The 25,222-nt window shown below is 27.1% G+C and overlaps 4 protein-coding genes across 14 annotated transcripts; 1 reads left to right on the forward strand and 3 right to left on the reverse strand.

Annotated features, from left to right (window-relative positions):
* Positions 1-1,788: 1,788 nt before the first annotated feature.
* On the reverse strand, positions 1,789-6,217 carry LOC112603878 (mitochondrial import inner membrane translocase subunit Tim17-B). Of its 3 annotated transcripts, none has more exons than XM_025352677.1 (3): positions 6,131-6,217; positions 3,039-3,216; positions 1,789-2,219 (listed from the first exon to the last, which is right to left on the reverse strand). In XM_025352677.1, the coding sequence occupies exons 2-3, from the start codon at positions 3,183-3,185 to the stop codon at positions 1,884-1,886; spliced, it is 483 nt and encodes a 160-aa protein (XP_025208462.1). In that variant the 5' UTR covers positions 3,186-3,216; positions 6,131-6,217; the 3' UTR covers positions 1,789-1,883. The 3 variants fall into 3 exon arrangements, with proteins under 3 accessions (XP_025208462.1, XP_025208463.1, XP_025208461.1); XM_025352678.1 differs by lacking the exon at positions 6,131-6,217 and adding an exon at positions 5,978-6,033; XM_025352676.1 differs by lacking the exons at positions 1,789-2,219; positions 3,039-3,216 and adding an exon at positions 3,555-4,856.
* A 1,164-nt stretch (positions 6,218-7,381) lies between these two features.
* On the reverse strand, positions 7,382-9,461 carry LOC112603864 (GPI mannosyltransferase 3). 2 transcript variants are annotated; one of them, XM_025352655.1, is made up of 2 exons: positions 9,296-9,461; positions 7,382-8,927 (listed from the first exon to the last, which is right to left on the reverse strand). In XM_025352655.1, the coding sequence occupies exon 2, from the start codon at positions 8,858-8,860 to the stop codon at positions 7,382-7,384; it is 1,479 nt and encodes a 492-aa protein (XP_025208440.1). In that variant the 5' UTR covers positions 8,861-8,927; positions 9,296-9,461. The 2 variants fall into 2 exon arrangements, with proteins under 2 accessions (XP_025208440.1, XP_025208441.1); XM_025352656.1 differs by lacking the exon at positions 9,296-9,461 and adding an exon at positions 9,218-9,255.
* A 276-nt stretch (positions 9,462-9,737) lies between these two features.
* Positions 9,738-15,228, forward strand: LOC112603862 (ATP-dependent RNA helicase DDX54). 2 transcript variants are annotated; one of them, XM_025352654.1, is made up of 12 exons: positions 9,738-9,863; positions 9,948-10,121; positions 10,197-10,370; positions 10,931-11,139; positions 11,207-11,353; positions 11,478-11,646; positions 11,778-11,988; positions 12,060-12,289; positions 12,380-12,580; positions 13,831-14,153; positions 14,216-14,511; positions 14,754-15,228. In XM_025352654.1, exons 2-12 carry the CDS (start codon positions 9,951-9,953, stop codon positions 14,954-14,956), a joined length of 2,334 nt encoding a protein of 777 aa, XP_025208439.1. In that variant the 5' UTR covers positions 9,738-9,863; positions 9,948-9,950; the 3' UTR covers positions 14,957-15,228. The 2 variants fall into 2 exon arrangements, with proteins under 2 accessions (XP_025208439.1, XP_025208438.1); XM_025352653.1 differs by having other exon boundaries at positions 9,738-9,859.
* Positions 15,229-16,858: 1,630 nt separating this feature from the next.
* LOC112603887 (troponin T) lies at positions 16,859-24,532 on the reverse strand. 7 transcript variants are annotated; one of them, XM_025352691.1, is made up of 12 exons: positions 24,427-24,532; positions 23,124-23,177; positions 22,038-22,055; positions 21,261-21,287; positions 20,592-20,619; positions 20,146-20,490; positions 19,379-19,600; positions 19,159-19,251; positions 18,974-19,054; positions 18,832-18,910; positions 17,397-17,533; positions 17,212-17,310 (listed from the first exon to the last, which is right to left on the reverse strand). In XM_025352691.1, the coding sequence occupies exons 2-12, from the start codon at positions 23,147-23,149 to the stop codon at positions 17,212-17,214; spliced, it is 1,155 nt and encodes a 384-aa protein (XP_025208476.1). In that variant the 5' UTR covers positions 23,150-23,177; positions 24,427-24,532. The 7 variants fall into 7 exon arrangements, with proteins under 7 accessions (XP_025208475.1, XP_025208476.1, XP_025208474.1 ...); XM_025352689.1 differs by lacking the exon at positions 18,832-18,910 and adding an exon at positions 18,503-18,581 and having other exon boundaries at positions 24,427-24,531; XM_025352690.1 differs by lacking the exons at positions 18,832-18,910; positions 24,427-24,532 and adding an exon at positions 18,503-18,581 and having other exon boundaries at positions 16,859-17,310; positions 23,124-23,149.
* Between the last annotated feature and the right edge of the window lie 690 nt (positions 24,533-25,222).

Genomic DNA, 25,222 nt, shown 5'->3' on the forward strand with positions numbered 1-25,222 from the left:
AAGTGAGTTATAAGTATTTTTTAGTATTTATATATTTCATACTCATAACTCACTTAAAAAACAATATCTATTACCTCGGTATCTTAAAAATCAATGAGAGAAAACAGATAATGTTCTTAATTAAAAGTTTGATAATAGGTCAATTCACTCTAATATCAAAACTAAAAGCACACTATTGAAACTGGAGAACGAAAATTTACCGTGTCGTACGCATGTGAGACGGAGACAACACATGTGGGAGCGAGGTCCTCTTAAGTCTTAAGATTATTGAACCGTGAAATCTATTAAAATTACCTATCCCACGTCCAATTTTGTGTAATTATATTTAATACTCACAGACGGATTCCTTATGGTCGAAAGTTTTAATTTACAGCATTAATACTTATTTATGGATATTCCAACCTGCTGGTCTCAAACTTTGAGGACGTTGCTTGTATTAAAACGTTTTCGTCAACTCCGACGATTTTACACATACCGAATACTTTTTATTTCGTTATTGTTACGGTCGTTACGAATTCAATTCTCAAAAAAATGTCGTTAAAATTACATTATCTGCTTATTCATTTTACACGATCGTTTTTTTTTTTTTTTTTACCGTACCAATTATACCACATAACAGGAAAAAAATAGAAATATTATTTAAAAACAATTGTCGAGAAGAGCAGCTAGAAAAAAAAAATGTTAGCATAATATGCATATCATTTCACCTTAGAGTCAAATGGAATACGAAAATTGGAATGCACCACTGCATCAGTAGCACCACATGTCCATTAAAATATAATTCAATGACTACATTTAAAAACATTTTTTTTGAGCGAAGTCGGGTAATGCCCGCCCATATTAAATAACCAATATATTACAGAAAAGAAAAGAAAAAATAATTTATAATTGTTTGTTATTCAAATATTGAAATATATATCAAAAATCAATGTCTATATGACATTGATAAAAAAAACTCTATATGACTCAACAACTAAAATACATTAAAATTATTTTTACGTAGGTATAATTAATGCACATAACATATAAACGAAGTAGAATGAAAAATACATGGAAACAAACAGCAATAGGTGTTGCCAACCCTAATTGATATAAAAAATGAACTTTTTTGAAAAAAAAAATTTCAAAAAAAAAAAAAAAAAAAGGTAACATACTCGTGAAAATCATAGCTTAATCAATAAGTTCCTATTTTACATGAATATTTATAATTATCTAGAAATAAGTTATTGTTTTTTTTTTTTTTTTTTTAAATTAAGTAATATAATTAGTGGAATTAGTTGTATTTTTTAGACATATTTATTTATTTTTTTAAATTAAAGTTTATACACTAATTATCTACAAAAAAAAAAAAAAAAAATATAATATGTCTAATATTTACAGCTAAAAAATTTAATTTGTATTTTATCAATATTCATTTGCAAATTCATAAATTACCATATGTAATAATAACTATACTACACACTTTCAAGTTTTAACCCCTTTTTTTTTATAATAATATTATACAAAATTTAAATAGGTATTCAACACAGATATTACCTTCCAGACAATTTTTTTCATATACAGATAAACTATTTATTAATTATTAAAAAATTAACTAGCATGTTTAATATGCATACTTATAATATTCACACTTCACAGTTCACAGTCTTGTCAAGATGCTAATTAATATTAATTAATTTTTATTTCAATAAGAAATAATTGATGACAATATTATAATTTATTGACTAGGTCAACATTAAAATGTCATCATAGGCTATCTTTTTATATTTTGTCAACATAAACTCTGAATAATATGGTAAAAAGTAACGAGTATATTGATTGCATTACTACATTTAAGGAAATTATACATAAGCTCTAAAAGAAATATTTATAGGTTTGTTGAATTAACTGGCATTAGGTTGGTTAATTTGAGTTGGATCTTCAAATACTGGTGGTTGAGGTCTGAATTGTTCAGCTGACATGTGCATAAAAAATAATCCAAACCCTTCAATCATTGCCAATAGTAATCCTCCAAAAACAGCACTAGCTGTCATAGCTGGTATCCCATTACGTGCTGCTAATATACCACCGGTCAAAGCACCACTAGCTATAGAATTCCACGGGTCTTCTTTTTTTCTGATGGCCACTAGTGAACAATCAATGGTTGAAAATAATCCTCCCCATATGGCAAAACTACCACCTATATTGGGTGCTTTGGTTGCAACAGAATGAAAAGCTCCCTATAAAATACCCAAATTGATACACAGTTAGTATACCGACTAAAATAATAGAATTACATTAATTAAAGCATATAATAATGTATAACAATTTAGTTAAAATGAGTTTATTTTTTTCAAAGTTTACAATGTTTTATCATTGAACAGATTAAACACAATCATAACAGTTGAAAACTAGTATACAGCAATCCGTTTTCCGCAGTTCTTTTCTATAGTAATTAATAATTATTTCAGTGTAAACCCACAAAACAGTTACTAATTTAATAATTTAGAATTTTTAATGAATACTAACATTTAATAGTTTTATTAACTACTAATATTTATTTAAACATTTTAAATAATGGGTTATTATAGTTTTAACTTTATTTTTCGTGCTTTTATAGTAATTTAAATTATAATTATTATCAACATTAAATATTATTCAATTATTTGTAACATTTTTTATGCATAAAAATTTAAACAGTTAATATAAAAAACAAAATACTGTTATCATTTCTTAAAGTTATATAATACAATATTCTTGAAATTTTAAATTTTAGTTCCAAAGTTCATTTCATCAATTATTTTTATTTATAACACAAATGTGTCACTGAAAAAATATAAACAATTTTATTTTTCTTAAATTTTATTTATAAATTTATATAAAATGTATTATAAGCTAGAAGTTTAAATTTGAAACATTCAACAAATTTATTAGCTGAATTTTAAATTTTAAATATTTGGATGTTAATAGTTACTTATAAATATATTATTAATACTATAAAAAAATGTAAGAAGTTAATTGTATTTACAATTTTTTTAAATGAAAAAAATTGAACTTACATTAAAACGTCTATTAACTCCTGTGGGAGCATTACGAAAACCTTTTATTCCTTGAAAAATACCACCACCAATAAGACCCATAGCAAAAGCACCACCAAGATCTTCTAATATTCTCATTGGACATGGTTCTCTCCCAAATTCTTCCATAGTTTATTTCTGTATTAGGTTATTAAAATATCTGAAAAGCCAAATAGTATTTATTATTAAAATATCTATGAAAATAAAATCCTAACATTTCTAAATCATTGAATGTTTATTAGGTTTTTAATGCAAAATAATTATTTAAAAACCTAGTTAGTATAAATACTGATATCATTGTAACTATAAATAATATACTAGGTCTAATTTTATAACCAATTTTTATAATTCTCTTGATAATAATATAAGATGGTATATATTTAGTGAAAATCTTATTTATTTAACACTCTAAATATCAATAATACATTAAATATGTTTTTATATATATACATAGACATACAAATTTAATATTTTTTCAAAATTTGATTTAGTGGCATTGTATTAAACAAATAATAGTATTTTACAAAATTATGTCTTATTATTTAAAAGTTATAAATAATTAAGTTTAAAATTCATTCTCTTTCAGGAGATTCAATTCTTGGTCTTTTGTTGAGTACTTCTTCTCTCCTATTTCGTACATTATGATTATATTTAAAATTGTTGGAGAGTTTTAAAACCACTTTTGGATTTTCTTTGACATCTTCCTTAACAACTCTAGGAGTCCAATTGTTTTCGGTTAAAATATCATAGATCTCTTTACATGTTTGATTAACTATTACATTAAAATATAATTTTTCTGGATTAAGGAACTTGACAATTTCTCTTAATTCCTTACAACTAGGATGGCTAGAATAACAAACTCGGGTTATATTATTTTTAACTATAACATGACCACCTGTGTTTATCACATCTTTGGTAAATGCTAAGGCATTAAGCTGTACACATTTTACATTTTTATTTAATTTCATACAATTAATATTATCCGTGTCACATTCATATTTTGAACATGCATGTATTCTATTATTAGTGTAAATAGGAGTTACATAGTTGTCTAATTCTGGTATTGAACTATACAATTCTTCATACTTTTGTTTATGCACATGAATAGAACATTTGAAATGTTTAGCAACTTCAACTATGGCAAATTCTATGCCTACATATCCAGGCATCCACAAACAAATTTTATTATCAGGGTTTTGGTATAACCATTCTTCAACTACTTTTATCAAGTTGGAACTACTTTCCTTTCTAGTTGGAAATTCGTAATAATTTTTTGATGCAAAAGTAGTATCTAAATATAATGCAGATATATTCTTTGGACCATGATTACCTTCTTTATCTATCAAAAGTGGTTTAAATAATTTGAAATTTTGTAATTGTACTCGGAAATCTCCTGTATATAAAATACGATGTGTACCAGCTTCAATCAAAAACATGACCGACCCTGGACAATGACCAGCTGGTAATAGGGTCACACAAATGTATTCAAATTTATCTGAATGTACTTTTAATGAATTAGGGAAACCAATTTCAAGAGATATAAGCTTGTCTTCTCTAAGATTAATGGTTTTATTTCTCTTTAAAAATGTTATTGTCAATGGTGATGCATAAAGCATCATGTTGTTTTTAGTATTATTGAACGCCTCTTGAAAAAAATGATCTTGAATTCCTCGCATGTGGTCTGTATGAAAATGGGACAACATAAAAGTAGAACAACTCAGAAGATGTGACTCAAAACAATCAATGCCAATGAAAGATAATTCCTTCTCTTCTAATTTTCCACAAAAGGTAGACATTTTCCTGGAATAACAAAATATTTAAGAAAATCCAAGAAATGATAACACTTCATTTTCAATTCAGAATCTAAAATCATATTAACAATAAATAATTTAAAATATACATATTTTGTTTCAAATAGCCATAAGAACAGCTTGAAATCTATTTTAACTGTCTTAAAATATATATTAAAAACTAAAAATATTATAAAACTTAATTATCAAATAGAAAATATGACATAGATTTTTAAAAATTATAGCTAATTATAAATACCTATGCAAATACACAATGCCATATACTGATAGAATTATGAAAATATTGAATTTACAATGTTAGTGCATAATTTGTTACCTATCTCTCTCTGACCCACACATGACATGGCAAATCTGATTAAATTTATATATTAATAATAAATAAGTAAAATATCTCTAATACTAAAGCTAACAAAAAATTATACCTGCTATTAAACTGAAATTTGATATATTGTGGTATAGGATGTTGATCAGGGAAAGAAAATAAATATGTACTAATATCTACTTAATTTAAATTTTAAAAATTATAGTTATAACTTAATTATACCTATTATTAATCATAGTATGTTTATCTTAAGAAATATTATGTTTTGTTGAAACAATTATTTTTAACCAGTTTATGCATTTATAATGTTTAAATTATACTTGATTCAACCTACCTCTATTCATATTTTTATTTTATGATTCAAAATATTGGATTAAGTTATTAGGTATACCAATTATGTATTAATATTCGGATAAAGACAAAGCATTTCTATCTAATTAATAATTACTTAACACTTTAATGTATAGAGAATTTCAATACTAAAATAACATTAAACATATTTGTACTATTAATCTAAAAAAAAAAAATAATTTGTTTTAAGTATATTTTATTTTATTTTCACATTCATGGATCACTGTCAAAATTAAATAATTTAAATTTGGCTGATTAAAGTTATTCATATATCCATTATCAAATAAAAAGTTTATTTGACCATAATAACACTTTTTTTTAAGAAGACAACTTATTCAAATTATTTGATAAGGACATAGCTTGAGGAGTAACTTATTTAAAATAGTATTTAACCAATTTTAGCTAATATTATGTAATCTTTATAAAAATTGAATTACCACTGAATAGTGAATACTGATATTACATTGACATTTACTAGACGTATAATAAAAAATAATATAGATAATATACTAGTATACCAATAAATTTATTTCTGTTAATTATATAAAACATATATGTCAATTATAGGAAACTATTAATACTTTACTTACGATTAGCTGAACGATGAATGTTGAGTTGAACAAATTCTTAATTCTTTATTTCTATTCCATATTTCTATGTATTTAATATTTATAATATTTTTATCAATGATATTTAAGTTTGATGGTTAGGTTAGAAATTAATATTATTCATCCATCTCAATTTCAAGGAGTATAATAATATATACTTCCCGCCAAAAGTTTAAAATTTTCAAGTAAAAATATATCTTTAAATGTATATAAAATTGAAATTGGAATTAGTTTTCAGTTGAATTTTGAGCAAATAACCAATGATTGCTCATAAAGATCAAAAAACTTCTCATCATTAAGTAGTTCTGAAATTTGTTTCTTTGTTGTATCAACAATAATGTGCATTGTTTTACATCTTTATTCTATATAATAGTTGATTGCTAGTTAAGTGATAAGCAATGAATGGTATTTAAAGTTTCGTTTAAACAAACAATTTTTATAATAACTTCAAGCTGTAGGACCAAATTGTGTGCCTTGGCAGCTTTTCATTTTTAAAACTTCTTTAAATGCATTAAGAACTTTTAAAATATCATTAAAATGTTTTTTAAAAAATGTAATACCCTTGTATTCTAAAATCCACCTTATTATATATATTTATATATTGTTATATTGAATTTTAGTTTCATCTAAAAAAAAATGCTAGATTAATTTAATATTTTAAATTTTCTAATTAAAAGTTTGAAAAAAAGTTATTTAACAATTCATGGTAAAAAATATAATCACACTAAATATATATTTTTAATTTTTTAATAATCGCTTTATTGAAATAATGGTTTGGATGATTACTTTTTTAAATATTTACTTGCTTAAACCATAAGTTTTGTATATTTTTTTGTTATTTCATTAGTATTTAATTTTTGCGTTCAATGTTGATTGCAAAAAAAAAAAATTACAGCCATGTTCACAATTGACCATAATAATTGTTGTAATCTTACTATATTTTAAAATATATAGAAAGTATTTATATTAAAAAAAAAAATCCAATTAGTATTAACTTTGCAAGTTTGCAATTATTGTAATATAAAATAAGATAACTTAACAATTAACAATTAAAAATAAAATTTTACACTAATTGGTAACATAAATTCACAAGATTTAATAGTTTTCAATTAATCAATGTAAACTTCAATATTTTTTTAAATAACAAAATTAAAATATTAAATACTGTTAATTAAAATATAATCAAATCTTAAATATTGTATTTTACTGAAAACAAAATTCAAAATAATTATATTAATTAGGGTATTCAATACATGAAAACACGTATATGTAATAACCAGTTCTAACAGATGGAAAATCAGTATGAAATATTGATAAAATATTTTTGTATTTTTCTTTAGTTAAAAATGATTGTACTTTTTTTGATAGTTTGTCAAACATAACTATGTGTGTTGGTAAATTGTTATTACTCTCAAATAAATACGACTCTTCAAGCCACTTCTTAGGATTTTCAAAAAATACATCTGCTTCATCAGTATAATTTGATATGCCATGAAGGTTTGGCTCACATGTTAAAATTCTCGCAGTTATGTTCAAATGAAGATGACTGTAAAGTGGAGTTGAATGACATGGCATTAGAAATAATAATGTTGAATTTTGAGGTATCTTAGCTAAATGTGACATAACAGTGGTAGACCCTATCTGATGATATCGTCCCAAATAAATTAATACAATGATATTTAATATGACTGTAAGAGTTCCTAATTTTATAAACTTTTCACAAATTATAGAAATTTGTTGAGATGTAATAAAGAATATCATTGGAAACAATGGCAGTAGAAACCGTTGTTCTTTATGAGCAACCATACTCAACACTGACAAAGACCAAAATACTGTGATTACTAATTTAGAATCAGTATCATAAAGATTAATGTGCCTTAATTTTTTGATAAAACAATAAATTAATACAAAAAATATAGGTCCCAACACTGGTGGTAATCCACTGACAAAATACCAATACCAATTCTCAACAGAATAATGAGCATTGACTTTTTTTATAATATTATAATACAAAAAATTCCACTGTGTTACAACAAAAGAACCATGAAGATATGAATCTAATGTTATAGAAAAAATAATTGCCAAAAGACTAATACAAATATATCTAGCTAAATTATTTACAGTGTAACGTTTGTGAGCAAAAAAATCAAATAGAATTAATGGAATCCAGACTATTATTGCTGTTGGGCGCATAATACAAACAAGAGCAACTATCCATAAAAATTTGACATCTTTACTTTTTAATGACCAAGGGTAGTAATACAAAGCAATTGTTGTCAAGTTGGTTTCTACTGTATTAATTAATGTACGTGTTGAACAATATGCTAAAAACGGATTTGACATATAACATACTACTGGCCAAAATATTTTTGAACATTTAGTGTGTTTTTGCATCCAGCACACAAAACAATAATCCGAGAATGTTGAAAAAAGTGTTTGTAAAAGGCGTGGACTCCATATTATAAGTTGTAATGTATCCAGTGAGAACAATTTTAAAATTTTATATATCATTACAATCCAAGAGATGGAAATATAACTTCTGATACCAACGACCCATTCCCAAGTACGATATCCAAAGCCAAAAGTAAGGTAATGAGCTATCTCCAAAGACTGCCAATATTCATCTGGGACATACCATGAACGAATTATGTATAGATGAAACAATCTTATAGTCAATAATGTACTGACAATCAACAATGATGGATATTTCATGTTTCAACAATGGATAATTGCATATTTATGTAACTTCTTAGTAAATCTTCTTTTTTTGACCATCAGTCTGAAATATATTTAATAAATTATTAATCAATAATCATGACATAAAAAATCCAAAGGATAATTAATTTTACAATTATACTTGCTTAAAATTTAACTTGGAGATAATAAATTTAAAGTTAATTACAATTACATGATAATATATTAACCCAATACCCATTATAATTCAATAGAAAAAATTAAGTGCAATTTAGTGACATTAGTTAATAAATACAAATTAATTAAAAACATTTATTTCCAATTATTTGTATAATTTATTAATTTTAAGTAAAATATTTTCAAAGTAAAACTAACCCTAATTGTTAACAAAATCAGTGTCTTTTCAAGTTTTTAAGTTCATAATATATATTAATATTAAATACTTATAATTACCTAATTTTAAAATACAAACACAATCATTAAACATGAATTCAATTGATAATACGTTTTAGGTTTAAAGAGATATAATGAATTGATTTTAAGAATTAATTATTCAATATTCGTTTATTGCATTTTGCGAGTTTCGTGATACTTTTAGTGTTTTACTTAATATTAATATTTTAATAATAATATTATGTACTCCTACTGTCATTTATCACAATATAACAATTCAAATCTAATCTTATCAAATGTTTACTTAGCTCACGGACAATATCGATAATATATAATGTGAATACCAACCACCGACTATGAAGAGTATAAACAGTATAAATTATTCAAAAGTCCACATTAACTCACTGATAACAGATAATAAATATTAGATAAATTCATGATAAATTTATCATTATTCATTACCATTATTATCAATGGGCACGTGGTTTTAAAACAAGTAATAATAAATATTAAAAACAATGTTTATTTTTTAATAATTTACTGTATATTTAACATAGCTTTATATCGAATATATCCAAAAGAATTTCTGAGTTTCTGTGGTTTCTTAATTATTTCTTTATTCGAGTGAGTGAGTTTATTCTTTTAATATTGTAACTTATTGATAATTGTTAACTACTTATTATAATGTTCTTTTTCATTTGAACTTGATTAGAAAATGGAAGAAGAAACGTTAATTGGATTCAATGATATAGCTACATTAAAACCAGAAGCCAAACAAAAAACTGGCAAAAGATCTGGAGGTTTTCAAGCTATGGGATTGAGTTTTCCTGTACTAAAGGGAGTACTCAAAAGAGGTTACAAAGTACCCACCCCTATACAGAGAAAAGTATGGCCAAATTTAAAACTATGTTATTTTTGAAATTGTTTGATAGTAATTCTTGACATTATTGTTTTATTTTAGACAATCCCTATTGCTTTGGAAAACCGTGATGTTGTAGCCATGGCTCGGACTGGTAGTGGAAAAACAGCTTGTTTTTTGATACCAATGTTTGAAAAATTGACTCAGCACACTGTTAACGGACATAGAGGCATACGTGCTTTAATTTTATCACCAACTCGAGAACTTGCCGTTCAGGTAATATTTTATAAAAATATGATTGTAATTTCTGGAGAATACAATAACTTAAAATCCTTAATAATATCCATTTTGTGTAGATAATATAAAAAAGATTATTATGCTACTAAAAACTAACCAATCAAATTGCATTTATAGTTTTATGTGAATATTATATGTTATATTGAACCTTATATAACTTATAAGTTATAAAAAATGAATTAAATGCGTTTGGGGTTAATTTGATAGTAGATACTTGATATTTCTCTGAATTTTTTAAAAGAAGTATTCCATAATATTTTTTGGTGATTTCATTATTCTATTAACATTTGAACTTATAATATTCTTGTACAATTAATTAGTAACTGTGTTATTAAATATTAACATTACCCTCAGTAGCCAATAACTAAATTTTAAAAATTAATATCATAGTAAATGTGGCTAAGTACCTAATAATATTATGTCTTAATAAATTACAACTTTTAACTTAGTAGTATATTGTGATTGATAGATATAAAGAAACAGAACTTTATAATAATAATTAACAAAAAACCAAATTTATGAATATAACATGATTTCAGACATTGAAGTTTTTAAAAGAAATAGGAAAATTTACTAACTTGAAATCAGCCGTGATATTAGGAGGTGATCCAATGGAAGCCCAATTTAGTATAATGCACAGTGCTCCAGATATTATTGTAGCTACTCCTGGTCGATTTTTGCATTTATGTGTAGAAATGTCTTTGAAGTTGCCAAACATTCAATATGTTGTTTTTGATGAAGCAGATAGGTAAGTTACTTAATTTAGTTTCCTATTTATTGATTTACTATATTATAATTAATATATTTTTTTGTAGGCTTTTCGAAATGGGTTTTGGTGAACAATTAACAGAAATTATTGCTCGTCTACCAGAAACTCGACAAACTTTACTTTTTTCAGCTACTTTACCAAAAGTTTTAGTTCAATTTGCTCGAGCAGGACTCTCTGACCCTGTTCTTATAAGGTTAAAATCATTTAGTTCTTAGTATAATATTGATGAAAATTTAATTTTTATTCAAACATATTTTAATCTTTTTAATATAGTTAACATTATCCTAAATTTTAGTTTTAAATGTTTTAAACTTTAGATTGGATGTAGAGTCAAAAATACCTGATACATTGGGATTAGGATTTCTAAACGTGCGGCCTGAAGAACGAGATGGTGCTCTTTTATGTCTTCTGAAATATGTGGTTAAACCAGATTCTATGACTATAATTTTTGCTCCAACCAAACATCATGTTGATTATATTCATTTAGTAAGTTCTTCTGAAAAATAGTTTCAATATATTTTTTTATCTTATATTTTTATTGGATATTACAAATCTTGAGGTATATTCTTGTATAAAATTGTTACATAAATAAGATTTAATTTCTATGTATATTTTAGCTTCTAGATTTTCAAGATATACCAAATACATTCATTTACTCTGATTTGGATCCAACGGCCAGGAAAATAAATGCTAGTAAATTTCAGACAGGCAGTGTAAAAACTCTCATAACAACTGATATAGCTGCACGTGGTATAGATATTCCACAGTTGGATGTAGTTATTAACTACACTTTTCCAGCAAAGTCTAAATTATTTGTGCACAGAGTTGGTAAGTAAATAGTAGATATATAATGTAGTTTTATAATCATATTATAACCATTGCCTATTATAATTTTTTAGGACGGTGTGCTCGAGCTGGAAAAGTTGGTCAAGCATATAGTTTAGTGACACGTGATGAAATGTGTTATTTATTAGATTTACATTTGTTCTTGGGCCGGCCATTTAGTCCTGTGCTCGAAACACCAAAGTCTGATGATGATACTGATGGCCTTTTTGGCATAGTGCCCCAGTTGTTGTTGGAAGAAGAATTAGGACAATTGACAAATTGGTATACATCATCCATTGATGTGGTAAGTTAAATGTTGTACTTATTCAATCAAAGAACATAATATTACTTCTTTTATTATATATATTATAATATACTTTATGTATTATTCTAGATTAACTCTTTGAAAACGTGTACAAATGGTTATAAAAACTATATCAAGTCTAGGCCAGGTGCTTCAGTTGATAGTGTCCGTAGAGCTAAGAAAATTGATTTAACAGTTATTGCAGAGCATCCAATGTTTCAAAAAATAATTGAATCAGATATGGGACGTATTGACTTTGTTAGCCGTATTAAAAACTTTAGACCAGAAACTGTAAGTTATTATTTGCAAATGCGTGGTACACAATAATAGGGACTAAATTAAATAACTTAAAATTCACTACTTTTCTAAGGACTAGTTCAAAAATAAATAATATTTTATGATATGTAATAATTTAACTTGTATCATTTTTTCCATACAAAGTAAATTATTACTGTGACTTATTTAATTTTTCATTATTTGTTAAAGATAAGTTACTAATAGTTTTTTTTTTTTTTATTTCTACAAGACAGCATAATGATTAAAGAATAGACAAAATATACAATTTGAGCATTTTCTACAATGCCCGGGCATCTTATACAATAACCAGGCATTATATAGAATTACCTTCGTATATTGGGCAATATAGATAATATAATATTTAATAGTAAAATTTTATCAAAATGTAATGAATAATATATATTTATACTATAATATTTATATTATTAGAAAACATAATATTTTTTTTTATTTTTTTATCACTTATTTTCCCATGTACTGCTTCCATGGCATTTTGGCAAAAAATAAATTATTTGAACCTTTTTTTTAACAAATCTTTTAAATCAGCATTAAACTTTTCCATATTTTCGTTATAAGTTAGAATATTATTGAACTACACTATGCAAATGATTCGTGGTTACTAAAATATTAATTTTACGAGAATTAACCCTATAGGCGCATCTGACCTCTAAAATTTAGGTTGCAAAAACTATTAATGACTCACAAAGCCATGGTACTTCTCTAAAATAATAAGTCAGGTATAAAAAAAATAAGAGGTGCTAAATTTGTACTAGGGGGTACTAAAAACCCTTTTGCACCCAACTAGTTGCCACTGATTAACTGGTATAGGTCTTATCGATAAACATTATAATCATAATATATGTTACATGTAGTGTGTAGACTTTCCCATTGTAAGAAAACCGATAAGAACAAACGAAAAAACACATTAGCTAATTCAAATCTACAAATAATAACCAGTGCTTAATCTTACTCTGATATTTTGACAATATTTTAAAATTAAATATTATATTATTTATATTACCCAATATACGAAGACCATTTAATATAATGCTCAGTTATTGTATAAGATGTCTGAGCATTGTAGAAAATGCCTAAATTATATATTTTGCTTGTAATATATATTTATTTAATACAATATTTTTGTAAACCTATTTTAATCAAGGTACCAACTAGCCTACTAATTTAAGCCATATTTTAATACCAACTATGTATTGTAATCATATTAATATTATATCATTTTATAGACCGTTTTTGAAATGGGTCAGTCTACAAACTCAATTCCATTACTTCAAATGAAATTATTAAGAGAACGAAATATGCCAAGCGTTATTAACTATCATCGAAAAAAACGTGAACAGCTTAATGATCCTGAAGGAGTGCGGTTGAAAAAAGTTGATTTGCCATCGAGTAATCAAACTGAAATTCAAGAAACATTTAATGATATTATCACACAAAGACCTCGTGTAACTGGTCAAAAAAAGAAAAAAAATCTGAAAAAAACAAAAAAACCAGTTAAGTCTGAACATTTTATACCATACCAACCAGCTGATTGCTATACAGAAGAAGGGTAAGTGAATGAAAAATATATACTTTATAATCATTTTAAATGTAACACATTGTATTATTCAGACTAGCTGTTGATAATTTGAAATCAAGTGAAGGAATATTGGATTTAATGGGTGATTCAGAACAGTCATTAGCTAAACAAAATTCAAATAAACGTAAATGGGATCCAGTGAGTCACAAATATGTGAGTAAACAGAGTCTTGAAAAAAATCAAGTTAAAAAAATCAAATCCGAATCTGGGCATTGGATACCAATCACATACAAAAGTGATAGGTATGAAAAATGGCAGGAGAAATCAAAATTGAAGAATTCTGTGGCAGAAGGAAATGACGAAGAAGAACAAAAGAAAATAGCACCTTGTAAGTACAATAAATGAAATATTATTGAAAGCCATTTTCTTTAAACTAATAATAGTAATTATTCCTAAATTATTATATTATAATCTACCAACAATATATCTTATTAAGATTATCAGGTGATAATCGTTCATAATATTATCAAAAAGAATATCTGGGATTTATGAAATTTTTTAAATTAATAGTTATCATGTCATTTAAGAACTAATGTATTAATTTTGTAAACTTTGCATTTTGTCTTTTAGTGTTCCGGTTCAAATTAGACACTCGTTGGGGTCGTCACAACGCCAAATTACGGGAAAAGCAATCTGAACACCGTTTGAAATTGGACACTAAACATATTTTGAAACAGAGAATAATTAAAGAACACCGTAGAAAGAAAAATGGCAGGAAACCCGTCAAAAAAGATAAGATCCGGAAGAAGAGTGCGAAGTTTAATAAATTTTAATTTTATAAAGTCATTGTTGTGGTATATTACGTATCATAAAAAAAATTAATATTAACTATTTTAAATTATAGTGAACGAATTATCATTTTACTTTTATAACTTACTGTTATTACAACACTGTATATGAATAACTATTTTACACACAATTTGAGATTAATTGTCAGTACCTAAATAACTGGAGTGTATAAAAATATTTGTAGATCAGCGTTGGAGTGCTTGATATAATATGTTTATATTATATTAAAATGATTGTATTACACACAAAAATTTTGTTTTTTATACAAAGTTTGATTATAACCCCATCGCTATCAAAGACTACCTTATTGTCCGCTATTTTCTAGCGGTATAAATATACAAAACATTGAAACTATTAAAGGTAGGTACTTTTAGACTTTTCTCCTATCCATGATAAACTTAAAGACCTCTGCTTGGTCGACACGTAATTCGTACCTCTTTTCGATTCCCCGTTTGCATAACCGTGTTTGAAAAACGAACCTTTTACAAATCACACACGTGATGAGGTTTGCCAATGGATAATTCGATCAGTCAGTTTTTCATAACTAAAATTGTATTTATAATATTTTTTTTTACTATTATAAGGTAAAATTTTAATATTATTAATACCTAGCGCAAACTCATTATTTTATAAATAAATAAATACAATTTCGTACTATATTTTCTATATAAATCTTTGTCAACGAATTAAAACAAATATCGATTTTCACTCTTTGAGAATTGTCCTTGGCTAATGCTGTTGTGTGATACCAATTACCATGATCAATTTCAAAAGTGGTTATGGTAAAGTAGGTACCTCTACCTATAACCATTTAAACTGTAGTCAACTCGTTTCAGGTGACAATGTATATAGGTACCTATACTAATTAGTAATAACAATTAATAATTTACTACAAAAGTGGGTACTAAGTAAAACTTCTCGAATTCTTCATAACAACTATTAATACCTAATGATATCATTCACCACGGATCCGGCTCGCCCGTTTATAACGCCTGCAATATATCCATTTAATAGTTGAAGCGATTATTTCAGAATCCCGTTAAACGCCAAAATGATGAAAAACGTATTAGGTTCAGATTATTGTTTTATGAAATAAAACACTTCGTTTAGTGTAAAAACCCGTCAAGTGTCGAAACTCTATGGCAGTTTAATTTTTGGTCAAATAATGTTTATACTTCAGAAACCTATTAATAAGTGGCATTTGACGGCTTTCTGCGGCAAACTGGGAATTTTAAAATTTGCACTTAACGGGTTTCTGAAATAATCGATTCAATTAGTAATGTGTAAACAGCTTATAAGTCATAAGTTATTTTTTATTAAGTATATACAGTAAATATGGACTCTGTAAGTACTCGTATAGCCGTGCCACCTTATTTATTTCAAACCTAGTTTAATGTCTTAGAAAATATATTATAATTCATAAAAATAGGAAATAATTATTTCCAAATATCAGTGTAGTTACTCATTTATCATTATTTTCATGTCCTTTCTAGTTAGGTATAAATTATATATTGTGTGTGTGTGTATGTGTGTATGTGTATGTAAAAAATTTAATATATTATATTATACCTAATATATATTACAACCGATTGAGATAAGATTATTTTTTTTCCATTAAAAATAAATTAATTTTTTTTTTTTTTAATGCATTAAATAAAATCCGGATCTCTTATAATAAATATTTTAGGTACTAAACACGATATAAGTACCCTTGCATATACGTAATATACGTTTAACGTATAAGATTGTTTAATTGTATATACACAAATAAATATAATATAATATTTTTTTAATGTCGGTTATAAATTTAAAAATATCAAACAAACTTCTATTATAGAAGTTAATAATTTATATAAAACATTAAAAATTAAATTAAATACGACTCGTTTAAATTCACAAGTTTTTTTTTCAATAAATTATATTAAGGACAACAACGGGATTGACAATAATACTATGTCCCGTCCGCGCCAATAATATTATCGATTGTCGTTCATATAAATAAATTCCTATATATTATACTTAAATACCTAATAATCTATAAACTTCATCCTCAAATGTTTATTGTTAATCTTTTGTCCTGTACAAACAAACAGTGTTTAAATAGTACAATTATTCATTTAATATATTTTTTTTTTTTTACATTGAGGCAGAAGTATATAAGTTAAATTCATTTCATTTGTGATTTTTTTTTTTTTTGAAATTGGTCTTAAGATATTTTTTAATAGCGGAATTATAATTATTATTCTTCCTCTTCTTCCTCTTCTTCCTCTTCCTCTTCTTCTTCCTCCTCCTCTTCTTCTTCTTCCTCTTCTTCTTCCTCCTCTTCTTCCTCTTCGACCTATAAAAATAATTGTAATTGATTAACAAATAACATTTATAAAACACTCATAAACTAATATCATAGTAAATATCATAGGTATTTACTTCTTCTTCTGCTTCTTCGTCGTCAAGGCCAAACGGTTCTTCGTCTTCCTCGTTTTTCTTGAGCTCTTCCTCTTCGGGTGTGTCTGGGTCATCCTTCTTCTTGCCTGGACGTTCGCCGAACCATTTCGGTAACCGTCCTGCGAAAACAGAACGTAAGAAGTTTATCAATACGAACATATATATTTATACGTTCAGAGCAGAAGAACATGAATATTGTTTTGGGTTTCGTAAAATGATTATAGGTAGGCATGTAGGTAGGTTGGATGGTGAATTCATTCATAATATTAGGGTAATTGTGTAATATGTAGAATGGCAAAAAAAGCACTAAAAGGTGAGTAATTCTAGTAAATTCTCGACTGCTCAAAAAATAAGTGAGACAAGAACAATTTAATTGAGTTATAATTTTTTGTGGATTGCTGATATACTATTATTAATCACTATTTACATATACTTAAACTAAGAATAGTGTTAAGACGTCGAAAATTTACAGTAATAATTTTTTTATGATTTTACCTTGTCGTTGAAAGTAGTGAAACAGTAAATGTACTTATATATATATATTTATAAACATTGTAAGTAGATAAACGATCAATTATTGTATAACAATCAAAGTATTTAGAATTATTAATAAATCAAGGATTGTCTAAAAAAATGTTTTCTACATAAATCTAAATAATATTTTAATTTTAGTTGAGCTGATTTAGCAAGCTAAATATATAATTGAACATATAGGATATGTGCGTATAATATAAATAACAATATGCGTAGGTACCTATCTAAAAACTGTAGATAAAACGATTTTGAAAATCACCAAACAGTTTAAAGTTTAAACAAACTGTAAAATCTTTTTAGTTTATACTTTATACGATATAATATTGTGATTAATATACGTAAATACATACACTCACAAGCAACTGAGATGGAATTTAACAACGTGAAAAATCAAAATAATCGTAATCAAAATTATTACTACAGTGATTCATAAGTACCTATTTATTACTTTCTAAACAAAATATAAAATAATTTTGAAATCAATAAATACGAAGACGAACCTCTACATAGTTAAAAGTTTAAACAGACTCTATTCAAGCTGGTCTATTACTTACCTTTAGCGCGGCCACCAAATTGGTCACTTTTTTCTGTCCATTGTTTTTCCATCGATTCTTTACTGGTTTCCATTAAACCCTAAAAAATGCAAAAAAAAAAATAGGAAAAGGTAACGTGCATGCGGGTACGAAAAAACACAGGTTTGGCCGAAACTAAATGTTATAAACACGGATATCTATAATCGGGCGTAATAACCAATAGGCTGGGTAGGGAAACTAGAGGGGATATTCAGATTTTACATTACTCTTGATGGACGGTTATTATATGAACCGGTTCTTTCCTGGACGCGAAGGAAAAGCATGCCGAAATTCGTTAAATATTTACGTACTTCTACTTCTTTTCATGAATTGTTCGTATTTACGATTCCAGTTAGACTCGGACTTTTCGCCTATCAACTCTTCCAGACCCTATTTATTTCGTTAACATCTCTGTATAGATTATACGTTTATATAATATATGTGCACACTTACTCCTTCGAACAGCTTCTTTTTGTCATCATAAGACCTCGTGTCCACTCGCCTCTCGTACTTGGAAGCGACTTGGATCTTGGGCTAAGTAAACGTATACAAACATGTTAAGTTAACGACAACCGAATAATACGATCATATAAATTGTATAATATACACGATCATTTTGTAATATGATGTACACTTACTGGGTATTTGCCGGTTAGGGCTTCGGGGTCGAGACCCTTCTTCAGAGCCTTGTGGCGGAGTTGTTGCTTCTGACGTTCTTTCAACTCTTTCAACTGAAATACAAGCAATTATTATTGTATTAGATACCAAAATATAACTACTAATATCTGGAAGCTTAAAAGTTAAAATATAGTTATGAAATATATTATAGGTATAACCATACAAGTAAAAGGTACTTACGTCGTAATCTTGTCTCTTTTGCCTTTCCTCCAAATCGTACTTTTCTGTTTCCAGCTTAATGATCTGGTCCCAAAGTTCAGTAGCTTTGAATTGGAGTTTTTGTACGGAGAATCCTTCGATGGTCAACGGTTTAATTCTGAAGCTCAACGATATTTTCTTTTCTTCTTCGATCTGTTCTCTGGTTTTGTTGCGTTCAAGTTGGGCAGATGTCATACTCAATGCCTATGATATAATATGAAATACAAAAAAAAAAAAAATAATAAATATTTAAATAACATAATTGTAAGAAACAGTAGTGGACCCAGAGGGACTAGGGGCCTCGGCTCCCTCTTCCAAACCTCTTTAACAGTCTTTTTACTTACACAAATATTTTAAATTGTGTAAAAACGCATTATAATAATAATAATAATAATTATAATTATGAATAATTTTACTTCTAAAAAAAAAATACCAGTACACATTAGATTTTGTATTAAGTATAGAAGTTATTTTAAAATAAAATAATTAACATTTATAATAGTATAATTATTATAGGTACCTATAATTAACATAAAAAAATTTTAATCCAACCATAATAAATTAATAACATTCCCTTAATCATTTTTTTCGTATTTTCAGAAACACGTGTACTAGAACACCATGTATATATATGGCTCAGAAATAATTTTTTTAGGAGACCCTTTCCCCAAAACCCAACCCTGGATCCGCTCCTGATAAGGAAAAAAATCAAGTTCATCGACAATAATTGAATTGAATTAAACACTTACGCCTTCTTTTTTGCTGATGGTGAAGTTAGGTCCTTTGGATTTATTGGTTTGTTCCTTAAGAGCAGCCATCATAGCTTGCCGTTTTTTCTCGGCCTCTTCCAGGCGTTTACGTTTTTCTTCGATGTCTTTCTGTTTCTTTTCCTCGACTTCTCTCTGTCTGCGTTCTTCTTCTTGCTTCTTTCTTTCGGCCATTCTCTTCTCTTCTTCCGCTCGCATAACCTTGCGCTTGGCTTGTTTTTCCTTCAACTTCTTTAAATCGTCTTCTTCCTTTGACCGCTGTTTGCGCCATTCTTGAATGTACTCTTTGAGTTGTTCGTCTAAGGCTGAAGATTTTAATTCTTGCCTCTGGTTAAAATCAAAAATTATTGGTAAATTATAAAAATAATTCAACATAGCTAAGCAAAATGTACATATATTTATGTTAAAACATAAAATATACCAATTACCTTAACGAATTCAGGATCTCCATCTGCACTAAAGTTTGCAAAAAGAAAAAGTAAAAAAAAAAAAAAAATATATATATTAATTTCGATATCAATACATTGTATTTTTTATGGGTTGATGACACCGTAATGTTATTTTCCCCTGCGGGGGGCTTGTTATTTATAATATGTGATTAATAAATGGGTCATTTGAAATTTGGCACCGGTTAACTGTAACAGGATATATTGTCAGAATAAAAATAATTTTTAGTAACGATGCCATGTGGCCTATAGCCAGGCAAAATGAATAAATAGTAAAGACATGCAAAATTTATTGTTAAAAAAATTTGCACACAAAATCAGTTTTATGTATGTTTATACTTCAAAAAACATATTAAATTAGTCAAGAAAAACTTTGGTTTTTAATCGTTCTATATCTAAATATACAAAACATCTTAATATTACTATAGCTAATACTTTATAATAAACATCTAAAATTTCTAATTTTCAATGAACTAATAAAATAAATACCATTTTGTCTACATTCTAATTTTTCTACTAAAAAAATAAAAAAAATACTGCATAAACTAAAGGCTTATTGTATGGATTGTCTGCACTAAGCCTTTTCTACTTTCTACTTTAGAATCAACTCAGTACACATTTTTACTTTAACTCCCACTGTGGTAAACTTACTCTTTGCTTTTTTCAGGCTCCGGTTGCCTGCGTCAAAAATTGACGATTTAGACAAATTCCAAGAATATCACAAACATATAGAGTGTACAGACGTAAACTTATATTTATAAATTTTACTTTCTCTCGGTAATTTGTAGGGCTTCAATATTAATTATGAAATCGTATACGATTACATTTAAACTATATATAACTAATAAATACTTATAGATAATAATATAGTCTAAGTACAACATACAAAATATTCAAAATTTTGTAAAGTTAATATATTATTATCTATATATATATATGTATATGTATATAGGAATATTTATAATGAAATGTAAAAATAATTCCGACCACATTACGTTGTACACTCTATTAATAAGGAATAAGCCAAATAAACAATTCGGGTGCTCATATACACAAAATCATTTGGCTTATAACGTATTTACAATTTTGAAAAGCGTGCAAAAATAAGCAAGTTGAAGCTAATGAAATAAAATCAAGTGACTGAAAATCGAAATTAAAATCATAAGTGAATTCCTTGGCAAACATTTATTAATAAATCGTTTATATACCACTATAAATTTTAAGTTCTTGTCACAGAGTTCATTTCTAGCTCAACATTTTTATATGTACAATGCATTTGAAATTATTCTTTCAAACTTTTCTCTCTCTACAGACATTTTGTTTTTTTTGTATTCCCCTACATTTACACGTTTATTCACTTATCCTTTTCAAATGCTTTTGCAGTAGCAATTTAAAAGCGTAAAAATTATTTAATACTTTAAAACTTACGTTTCCTCTTCGGAATCACTGAAAAATAATATTAAGTTCAATGTAAAATTTATAAAGTGTTTATATAGGTATACCTAATCATATTGATCAACGCCCAAATATTTAAATTTCTACCTGATTAAACTTGATTAACCAAAAATATTCAAAAATTAAATTGTTAGAAAAAATTGCGAAAATGTCCATATTTATAGTTTGTATGATTGTTTACAAAAAAGTGTTCACAAGTAAAATTTTATCAAATTGTCGAATAAAAATAGTTATTCAGACATTATCGTGATTTTTTAAGTTATTGTTCACATGCGACTTGGTACAAAAATATGGGTAAAGGTAATAATATTATAAGTAAGAGAAAACAAATTCATCTCGGATAATAGAAAATACATAGATTTAAAAAATATAAAAAAGTATACACTATAACGATGAATGCAATCAGAGTATTATTGAAATATCGATGTATAATCTATTATCTAATTCTATTGGCAGCTTATACTACACAATATTTATAAGAATTTTATTATTTTGTTAGAAATTAACATCATGCAGGAAAAGTCAACCTTTTTTTATAAAAAATAAAATTGTAAAACTGTAATGTAAATACTAAGAAGGTTGTGATTGCTGGACAATTTAAAACAAAAATAAAAATAATAATTTAGCCTGGTAAATAAAATAACAAGGTCAACGAAGAATATGACAATATTACAATAGATATCATTATAATTTGCAATAAAGCATTTGGAATGAAACTTAATCTAAACTCCAAAATAAACAGTTTTATCATATCTGTCTACTCATTTTACGTAGGTAATGTAGATTTCACAATACGTATTCATCCACTATTCTGATGGGAAAATTATTCCAAACACATTAGAGTAATAAAGTGGATTACAAAATATATGCGATATAATGTATTGAACGAATTGAAATATAACTCAGATAAACAGTAATATTCGTAAATATAATTTACCAATGTATTTTCTTATTTCAAAAAAAAAAAATTCAACTATCTAACCCATTCTGTTGTATACCTAATACAATATCATATTCAGCTGCAGTAGAAAAATTATTTAATTTTATAAAATGACTTACGTGTACACTTCTTCTTCGTCAGACATGGTTAAGCGTGTGTCTAAGGCCTAGTCTCTGTAAACAAATAAAATCTAAATGAAAACCCGTTCGAAACGTGCAAATCGCGAGTAAACGAAATGGGTAGGTAGATATATCTTGTCCACCCTGTCCCTAGCGGTTTTATTTGAAAATGGATTTCTCGCGGAGAAACGACCGGTAGACGTTTATTCTGAAAATATGTGGGAGGGATCGGCGGCGATGGATCCCGTTGATATTAATAGCTGCTGCCGGTTCGGGCTGCCAACATTGCCTTTTTACGACCCACAAAATCCTAATGCGTCTATTTATATAAAACGTGCATAGTATACCAGTGCGTATATAGTATTATGCGGACAGACAAATCGTTCAGGATTTCAATAGTAATATAATATAGTAAATCATATGTTATGGTCCATTATTGTGTGCAGTTGAATTCACGAATCGCGAATCGGTTTTCTAAATCGTCGCTGGGAAATCTATTAAACTCAATACCGAAACATAAATTACATGAAAACCATATCAAATACACCAGCACCAATTACCCGAATCCCAATAGGGATCAACAACAACGAATATTTTTGTTTTTTTATTTTTGTAACAAAAAACTATACAATTAATTAAATTTCACTATATTATGTGTATAGTGTGTACCTACTAAAGCAGACACATGGAATTTCATACGTGCACTGCAAAAAAATTTTTAACACAAAACGCATCTGACGATCTTGACGTCTGCAGGTTATTTCTACACCGAGCGTATGGGGTGACTGGTGAGGCCCTCTGTATAAATACTACACGAGAAAAATTCAAAGCTGCTGCTATCAGCTAATGTAACAGTCGTAACAAGGATATTATGTTATTTAACATAAGCGAAAGATGCCGTTTTTCAACGCGTTAACGAAAACAAAAACTCCTCTATCCTGGAGTAGCCAATATGAAACGTTATCATTCTAAGACGGAACGACGTTGATCCGGATGAACGCATACTAAGTTATCGATTTCATCGGAAAATTTTACGTTGATCTCCAACGTCGTCTATCATCTATCCTCATTCCTCATTCCTCAATTGAATCGCGACTACATCAACGTGAGATTTATGGCAGGTACCCTCGCACCGTCACGAAATCTCCCGTTGCTTATGAAAATATACATGGTAAAATAGCAAGTAGTTTTTGTTATTAGGCGTCAGACGGACACGTTTACTACGATACAGTAATGAAATTTAGAGTACAGTATGTTATAGAATTGTGTTATAATTTATATTATGTATGATTGGTGTACTTACAAAAATATAATATATATATAACGCGACGGAGGTCCCACTAACGTCTGCGGACGACTGTTCGCCGTTCGGATTCGAGATCGGCAATTAAGCTCGTCCCCACCAAACCGGGGCTCGTGGACAGGAAATCTATCCGGGATATTTTTGGCATTTTCCAGTTGTATCGTATATAAATACGTACAAACTACATATACAGATCATGTTTTGCATATGGAAAACGTGGTAGAAAAAAACTATAATAATAATGGTAATAACGAGAAGACGACGAAAAAGACCATTTGATCCTAACTGTCGGGTTGGTAGTGGGGAGGCTTTCAAAAGTGTGTCAAAAATATTAACACACTGGCCGTAAGAATTTATTATTACGTTAAGAGTATATCTGTGGTTTATTTTAGAATTCCCAGCGTACAAGAACGTATAATTATCTGAATGCCACGAATCTTTGCCGACGACAACAACAGATGATTAACACCTTAAATGACATTTTATGTCATTCGTCTTTATGTATTATTCAGCCATACAGGTGTATTGTATACCTATGTATATCGGGCTCTTTATATTGGATAGATACAGACATCATACATTTACAATTCATATGTATTTTGAATCATTATACATACATATATAATATATATTATATATAGAACAATCATAGATGAAAATCTAATTATATTCAAGTACAGTTCATGTACACATTTTAACAATACATATAAGGATTGGTATAAGGGTTTTATATTAAAATTTAAACAGTACTCATTAATTATAATAACTAAATAGTTTACAATTGCTCAATAACTAG

The sequence above is a fragment of the Melanaphis sacchari genome, unplaced genomic scaffold, assembly GCF_002803265.2.
Source record: "Melanaphis sacchari strain LSU unplaced genomic scaffold, SCAv2.0 Contig112_pilon_pilon, whole genome shotgun sequence".
In the NCBI taxonomy this organism is placed as follows: Eukaryota; Metazoa; Arthropoda; class Insecta; order Hemiptera; family Aphididae; genus Melanaphis; species Melanaphis sacchari.